Consider the following 8,721-nt stretch of genomic DNA (forward strand, 5'->3'; position numbering starts at 1 on the left):
CTCTTGCTCAGGCTGGTCTCGAACTCCTGAGCTCAAATAATCCGCCCGCCTCGGCCTCCCAGAGAGCTAGGATTACAGGCGTGAGCCACCACGCCCGGGCTGTTCTGTCAGTTTTTGCTTATGTATTTTGAAGCTCTATTAGTTGGTACATCTATATTTAGGATTGTTATAAGCTCTTTAAGAATTAACCCTTTTGTCATTATGTAATATCTCTCTTTATGTCTGATGATATGAATATTTCTCTGAAATTAACTTTGTTAATACAGCTACTTCAGCTTTCTTTTGATTAGTGTTTGCAGGGTATATCTTTTTCAATACTTTTACTTTTAACCTCTGGTTATCTTTGTATTTAAAGTGGGTTTCTGTAGCCGGCAAATAGTTGAGTCTTGCTTTTTTATTCAGGTTGACAATCTCCACCCTTTAATTAGAGTGTTTAGACCATTCACTTTTAATGTAATTATTAATATGGTTAGATTTACATCTCCCATTTTGCTATTTGTTTTCTATGTCTTGTGTCTTTTTTGTTTCTCTGTTCCTCCCTTAATGCCTTCTTTTGAGGTAAACAAATACTATTCTAGTATATTCTTAATTCCTCTGATTTCATTAACATTTTTTTCCTTTTAGTTATTTGATTGGTTGCTGGACATTGTGAATTTTACTTTGTTAAGTGGGTTTTTGGAATTCCTTAAATGTTTCTGGGATGCAGTGAAATTACTTGGCATTAGTTTGGTCTTTTCAAGGATCAAAGCAAGCCTGGGGTTGGGTGGCAGCTGGGATACCAGGCCTGGGGGGAGCAGGGAGGTATGAAGCAGGAAGGAGTGGAAAGCAGTCAGATGAGGACTCCAAGTGGACTCTTAGTCCCTTGGGGCACAGAACTTGCTGATACATACAAGGTTTCCTTCCTTGGAGTATAATAATGGTTTCTAGTTGAGTTGTCTCCTTTTCCAATAGTGAGTTCTGAATAGAGTTGCTGGGTATTTTGTAGTATTCTTTCAAGTTTTTTAAGTTAGAAATTCTTGACCCAGGAAAGCATAGCATCTCACCCAGGACGTGGTGCATAGTGCAGCAGCCACGAGCCCCACCTCCAGTTGCCAGGGCCCAGCACTGTCCATTCAGACTCACTTTTCCGGTCCAGAAGGCTGGCTGGGGGCATGCGTGCTGATTCCCAGCCCCGCTCCCTGCCCCTGGTCCCCAACTCAGCCATGGCCAGTGCCTACAGCACAACCTTCTATGCTTGAGAGAAGGTCAACTGAGGGTTACCCTTTACTCATAAGGTCCTTAATCAATCTGTAGTTCCCTGGGAACCATGGAAACAGAGTCATTCCTGTCCTGGGTGAGTGAGAATGTACATGTCATTTCAGGAATCAGTGACTTTCAAGGATGTGGCTGTGGATTTCACCCAGGAGGAGTGGGGTCAGCTGGACTCCCCGCAGAGGGCCCTGTACCGGGATGTGATGTTGGAGAACTACCAGAACCTCCTTGCTCTCGGTAAGGGGCTCCCTGGAGGCTGGGCGTCTGCTCTCAGCTTCTCCCACGTGGTAGATATTACCAAGGGTCCCTTAAGCACCAGCCCTGGTTCCAGAAGTGTCATGACGTGGGAAACATGGCCTTTGCCTCCAAGCACTCATGGCCAGGGGCCTCTGCCATGCCAGAAGTCCCCAGTGGGCAGCATGGTAGCTGGTGGCACCCTCACTGGGAATCATCCCTGGTCCCAGAGTTGGGGGCAGGGAGAGGAGGGAGGACTAGAGCCCAGCCTGCCCTGCAGCTGTCCTCGTGCAATGAAGGGAGGGTGTCCTCACGTGTAGCATCTTCAGAGCATTTATAATTTGGGTTCCACTTCTGAAGCCCCTCACCACTCTAGGGCCCAGGGGGCTTCCTGTTGCCAGGCAGTGGTGTACGCTTCACATGCCCTCCGTTGTTCATGAGACGTCCCATAAGGCTGGCTAGGCCTGGAGCGCCTCGGCACACCCAGCCCCACTGCTTTCTCCCACGAGCAGGGCCTCCAGTCCACAAGCCAGATGTGATCTCCCATCTGGAACGAGGCGAGGAGCCGTGGCAGGTGCAGAGGGAAGGCCCTGGAGGGTCTCGTCCAGGTGAGCGGGCGACACAGGTGGAAGGGTGCTGGCCCTGCCTGCGGTGCCCCCTCCTCACCTCCTCACATGGCCCTGGTTTTCCTTCCACGTTCCCACTGCCCTGGCTCCCTCCACCTTCCCAGGGGCCCTGCTAGACCCTCCCGCCTCCCTCCCTCCAGCATGTATTGAGCACCGACTATGTGTAGGATCTGTCCTGGGAAGATAGCAGTGAACAGAGCCAGCCCAGATGCCTGCCTGCTGGTGGGGGTGGGGGACACAGGAAGAGCACCGCGTGGGTGGAGATATTTAACAAGTGGCATTTGCTGGGGGGCGGGAAGTGTGTGTGGGGTTGGAATTGAGGCTCCGCTCACTGAGAAGAAGGGACAGGAGCTGTAAGGAGACAGTGGGAGGTGGCACTGGTCAGGCCAGGGTCAGGTCAGGGTCAGCTATGTCCACTGGGCCACAGCCAAGGTGCTGGCCTTCCCAAGTGAAAGAGGCCAGGGACGGGTCCTAGGCAGAAGGTGGTCTGTTTTTCTTCTCTGACGTTTTTTTGCCATAGACTTCTTTCTGAGTCATTTAATGAATAAGTGAATTATATAATTTCAGCTTAATTTAGTGGACAGTGACCGCTGAGCGTGTTGGGTATCTGGGAAGCATGAAACACATACCGTTTTGTGGGAAAGGCTGCCGCAGTGCAGTTAAACACAGAGCCACAGGACCATCCATGTACGGTGCCAGGGTGGCTGGGGGGAGGGTGAGGCGGCCCCTCCACAGTCCTAACTCCCCGCACCCCGACCCAGGCTCGCCTCCCCCCCCACCCCGTAATGGCAGCCATAGCCCCAACTTCCTGTACTTTCCTTCTCACCCCAGCCTCTGCTGCTGTCTCTGTTCTCTTTGTCAAAAGAGAACAGAGTTTTTAAAAAAATTAATGTTTTTGTTTGGTTAATATATGTTTATACTGAAAATTAGAATAATACAGAAAAATTTTGAAATCTCCCAAATCTTTCTGCTCAGCTATAGCCTGTTTCATTTCTCTGTATTTCCTCACAGCTGCTCCCCTGTGTATGGATAGGCATTTTTTAAAAACCACACATGCCCCTGGAATTGCAGCGTGCGCTTTGGACTCTCGCTCTCTGCACTCGCCCTGCCGTGGTGAGCACCAGCACGTGCCCTTCGCTGACTGCACGGTGTCTGGAGTTACGTGGACATGCCCTATCGCTGCATCAGCCCTTCCTGCGGCCAAAACTACTTTTTTCCGGCCTCAGCCCCTTCTCTCCCTGCTCAGTGCGCCTCGGTGGACTCTCCACCGCCTGCTTGCATTGGCGTCGCTGCAGCCCTGTGTCACTAACCATTGTGGGGGCCTCTGCTCACGTGTCTGAAACCAGACTCAGAACTGGCCCTTCCTCTTCCCATCCCTGCTTTTCTAAAAGCTTCCACCATCCACCCGGGCTTGGCCTGCTCGCTCTCTCCTCCGTCCCCCTCCTGCCACCTTCAGTCAACAGCAAGGAGCACAATCAACGTTAGCTCCTAAATATTTCTTGAATCTGCTGCCCCATGTTATTCTCATGGCCTTGGCACCAATCTGAGATTGCCATTTCTCACCTAGATGTTTTAGAGGATCTCCTTAACTGGTCTCCTGATGACCAGCTTGCTCCACCCTCCTTATACGCCACGAGAGCCATTTTTAAGATGCACTGTTCTCATAGCACCCTCTGGGTCAGGTGCCTCGTGTCCCAGCACCCGTCCACCTTGCCAGGGCCACTCTCAGTCTTCCCCCTCTGCACGTCTCATCCTCATCTTACTGTCACGTCTGAGCTTCTGCACACATTGTTCCCCCTCCGCCTAGCTACCTGCTGTCTGTCCTGCCAGGGCCATTCACCCGTGCCCAGCCACTTCGGACAGGTTGGGGCCCCACGCAGTGCCACCGTGTACCTCTCTCCGTTATGCTAGTCTGCAGTCCTCAAAGCTGTTAGAGAAGATAGAATTAGAAGTAAAATCTCCTGCCAGCCCAGAAAACCTTCTTTTTGAATAAGTATTTAACCAGATGCTGTGTAGGGCACAGAAAGAAACCAACTCCCTTTACAGAGCCAGGAAGCTCTATCCCGGTGCACCGGGCAGAGGTACATCTTGGACTAGACTCCCACAGAAGCAGGCAGGATGCACCCCCCTGCTCTGCGTCCCCATTTTGCAGGGGCTCCGAGGAAGACATCAGGATGCAGAGCTGGCACGAGGCTTATTGAGCTCCTGAAAAGATCTGAGGCCTGTGAGACAGAGAAAGCATGTAAAATTCCCAGTGTTCTGAAGAGGACGCTGATGCGTGTCTGTGGGGTCCTTTTTCCCTTTTGGCTCCAGGGAAGATTTCTAATTTATTTTTTTAGACTTGCATTTACCCTGTGTTTATGCGAAGCACCCGACATGGCATTGACAGGCAGCAGTCCATCGTCAGTGTTCCCACGAATGAATGGATCCTGGTCACCAGTCCCTGAGCTTGCCCCTTTCTCAGCCCCACCCTGGGTACTCGAGTACTCGTTTGGAGCTGCTCATTTTGGACCCCCTGGGCTCTTCCGCCTCTCTGGTCTTTGCACTCTCTGGTGGCTCCTTCCCATTTCCTCCTCCCCTTCCCTTTCTGTGTCGCTTACCCATCTCATCCTGGACGCTGTCCTTTTTCTCTCTGCCTTCGTGCCTCTGAGCTTTTTGTCTCCATTGGCTGCTGCTCTTTTCTGAGCTTATCTGGGTCTCCAGGTTGGCTCTCATATCTGAATCCCCGGCCCGGCGCAGTGGCTATGCCTGTAATCCCACACTCTGGGAGGACAGGAGTTCAAGATGAGCCTAGGCAACATATTGAGACCCCATCTCTACAAAAATTAAAAGAATTAGCCTGGCATGGTGATGCACACCTGTAGTCTCAGCTACTCCGGAGGCTGAGGCAGGAGGACAAGCTTGAGCCCAGGAGCTCAAGACTGTGGTGAGCTATGATCGAGCCACTGCACTCCAGCCTGGGTGACAGAGTGAGACAGTATCTCAAAAAAAAACCTCCAAAACCAAAAACGAAACTGAATTCCAGGGCCATGCTTCCACCTACTCAGAAAACTGCATTTTCCATTTCTTACAGAATGGGCGCACGGGCCTGAGACGGAGGAGTCCTCCCAACGGCAGGACGTTTACAAAGAAGAACCATCCCGGGAGCCGGCTGTGGGGCGAGTGCCGAGGCCCGGCCTTCACGGCGCCAGCCTGGGCGACGCGTGGGCATGGGAGAGCCAGGCGGGTGCTCTGCGGCCGAGCCCTGCTGTGCGCTGGCAGCCAGCATCTGCCACCCCCAGGGACGTCTCTGCGGAGCCAGGACTCGGGGAGTCTGAGGAGAACCTCCCGCTCAGGTGCGCCCTGTCCGCCCAGCAGAGCATGCCCCCAGGAGGCCACTGTCCCGACAGACGCAGCAAGGACGTACAGTCCCCTGAGGACGGAACCGAAGCCCCGGCCAGGACGTGGGCCAGGGAAAACCCTTTCGAGTCCAGGGAGCCGGGTAAGTTCCCCCGCGCACCCAGGCGGGCAGCAGGCGCCGGAGAGGGCCCGTTAGCGTGCGGCGAGTGCGGAAAGGCCTTCCGCCAGAGCTCGTCGCTCACGCTGCACCGGCGCTGGCACGGCCGGGAGAAGGCCTACAAGTGCACCGAGTGCGGCAAGGCCTTCACGTGGAGCACCAACCTGCTGGAGCACCGGCGCAGCCACACGGGCGAGAAGCCCTTCTTCTGCGGCGAGTGCGGCAAGGCCTTCAGCTGCCACTCGTCCCTCAACGTGCACCAGCGCATCCACACGGGCGAGCGGCCCTACAAGTGCAGCGCCTGCGACAAGGCCTTCAGCTGCAGCTCGCTGCTCAACATGCACCTGCGCGTGCACACGGGCGAGAAACCCTACAAGTGTGGCGAGTGCGGCAAGGCCTTCAACCAGCGCACGCACCTCACGCGCCACCACCGCATCCACACGGGCGAGAAGCCCTACAAGTGCGGCGCCTGCGGCAAGGCCTTCACCTGCCACTCGTCCCTCACCGTGCACGAGAAGATCCACAACGGGGACAAGCCGTTCAAGTGCGGCGAGTGCGAGAAGGCCTTCAACAACCGCTCGCGCCTCACGCTGCACCAGAGGACGCACACGGGCGAGAAGCCCTTCGAGTGCGCCGACTGCGGCAAGGCCTTCAGCTGCCACGCCTACCTCATCGTGCACCGGCGCATCCACAGCGGCGAGAAGCCCTTCAAGTGCAACGAGTGTGGCAAGGCCTTCAGCTCGCACTCCTACCTCATCGTGCACCAGCGCGTCCACACCGGCGAGAAGCCCTTCGACTGCAGCAGATGCTGGAAGGCCTTCAGCTGCCACTCGTCCCTCATCGTGCACCAGCGCATCCACACGGGCGAGAAGCCCTACAAGTGCAGCGAGTGCGGCAAGGCCTTCAGCCAGAACCACTGTCTCATCAAACACCAGAAGATTCACTCCGGAGAGAAAGCGCTCAAGTGCGGCGAGTGCGGTGAGAGGTTCAGCTGGAGCTCGCACCTCCTGGAGCACCAGAGGCTGCACAGCCGGGAGAAGCCTTTTGCCATCCAGTTCAACAAACACCTGCTGAGCACGTACTATGTGCCTGGCAGTCTGCTGGGCGCAGGGGACTCAGAGGACCGGGACGTGGACCCGATGAACGCACTGGATGTGGCCAAGCTCTTGTGCGTGGTTCCGCCCCCAGCCAGCAGGAGTTTCCCCCTGGGGAGCAAACCTCGCAACTAACTTGGTGCAGCCACTTTCGGAGAGGCCCAACTGCGTTCCTTCCCAGCTGCACCGGTCCAGGCCACTTGTTCGTCCAGAAGCATGAGCCTTGCCTTATCGCCTGGTCAGGCGGACATGCCGCGACACCTCCTTTAGTTAGAGTCAGTCACCTCCCTGCAAGGGATATGCTTCAAGAGGAGAGCCTTAGGGCCATTTCAGGAAGCCCTGTCACCTGTTTTCCTTGTTGGGTCTGGAAGTCATCGCCAAGGAAACAGATCGTTCCTACAGATAAAAAGAAGGTGTGTCAACTATTGTGTCCTCAGAGGGGCATGGTTTCTAGCTGGAATTTCCTCTGTAAACTGGAATGTTCAGAATAAGTATAATAAAGTAGAAGAATCAGGAGCAGTATTACTTCCCAGTGAACACTGTTATATTTCTGGAGGGGAGAATAATCTTGGATGGTGGGCATTTGGAAAAAAGCGAATTTCCTGGACTTATCTCGTGTACATAGCTCTACTCTAGAGCCGTCCATTACTGACAGCACAGTCGGGTGGGCTCCATGGCCAGCCCACCTGGGGCCCTTGTACAAACCCCAGAAGAGGTGACCCTCTCCATGCCCACGCTCTCCAGAGATAGGAAGACAGACTTAAACTGGAGTGAATGTCTCTTCTACTCAGTCCAAAGCAAGAATAAGCTGCCCTCTCAGTGGTAATACTTCACATTTGTATGGAGTACTGTAGCTGATGAAATGCTTTTGGTGCTTTTTAAAATACGAAGGCAAAACAGCCACACTTCAGAAAATGTGGACTTAAGACAAATAAGATGCTCATAATGCTTAATAAAACTGCATTTTGCACTTTGATGCATTACCTTCTGCTTTGTTCATATTAAGAGTTTTACATTAAACATAGTGTATCTATCATTTTTCATCTTTTTTTCCCTCTTAGCTGTATAGCAGAATTTTTTTTTTTAAGTAACTGAACTGTCCTTGAAGTTATAATTCTAAATGGAGGCACTATGTTCTGTCTGGTCCATTAGGATCTCTTTTGTTGGATAGAGAAGTTATTTCTGTGTTTTCACTGTCATAACTAATTCTTCACTGAGCATCTTTTTGCATTATACTTCGCTGGTGTTTTCTTAGATTTCTAGAAGTGAAAATTTTAAGATAAAGGAAATGAACATCTTCAGGAATTATTTTGGTATATTTTTGTAGTGTGTTTCATTACTAAGAAATCAATCACCGATATTGATCAGGCAGGAAAGTCCCCTGCTGGTCCATCTCCTGGAGACAGGACTGTTGGAAGTTGGGTGTCTGGATGACCTTTGCTCAGTGCTGGGTGACAACATGTTTGTGATCCTTGGTGTGTGTTGCCCGGTTGCTTTCCTCAGGAGTGTCTAGGTGCTGGCCTCTCATAGCACATCTCAAAGCCATATCATGACAGTCGTGGGACCCTTTATAGCTGCGTTGGTAAAAGAAAAATATAATCTAGATTTTTGTTTGTTTTGAGATAGGGTCTCGCTCTGTTGCTCAGGTAGCATGCAGGGTGACATCATAGCTCACTATAGCCCCAAACTCCCAGGGTCAAGTGATCCTCCTGCCTCAGCCTCCTGAGTAGCCAGGACTACAGGAGCCACCACGCCTGGCTAATGTTTCTATTTTTTGTAGAGATGGGGTCTTGCTATTGCCCTGGGCTCAGGTCTTGGGCTCCCAAAGTGCTAGGATTACAGGCATGAGCCACCATGCCCAGCCTGCAATCTAGGTTTGATTCATTGTTATAATATTCAGTTTTCTTCCTAGTTTAAAAAAATTAAAATTAAAATATTTTCCTGGGCCCTGGATGCTGTGCCCTGGAATGCTTTTAACTTAATGAGCTGAAAGTGACATCTTATTATTTTACCTTGTACT

The 8,721-nt window shown here is 52.3% G+C and overlaps 1 protein-coding gene across 1 annotated transcript in view; it reads left to right on the plus strand.

Annotated features, from left to right (window-relative positions):
• The window catches only part of ZNF74 (zinc finger protein 74), an 11,950-nt gene extending 4,668 nt beyond the window's left edge, over window positions 1-7,282 (plus strand). Inside the window, exons 3-5 of the mRNA XM_012660872.1 lie at window positions 1,362-1,488; window positions 1,998-2,093; window positions 5,185-7,282. Of these exons, the coding sequence (XP_012516326.1) occupies window positions 1,362-1,488; window positions 1,998-2,093; window positions 5,185-6,836 (1,875 nt within the window). The 3' untranslated portion in view covers window positions 6,837-7,282. The remainder of the gene's footprint in view (window positions 1-1,361; window positions 1,489-1,997; window positions 2,094-5,184) is intronic.
• Window positions 7,283-8,721: the final 1,439 nt, after the last annotated feature.

Source organism: Propithecus coquereli, unplaced genomic scaffold (assembly GCF_000956105.1).
Source record: "Propithecus coquereli isolate 6110/MARCELLA unplaced genomic scaffold, Pcoq_1.0 Scaffold686, whole genome shotgun sequence".
NCBI lineage: Eukaryota > Metazoa > Chordata > Mammalia > Primates > Indriidae > Propithecus > Propithecus coquereli.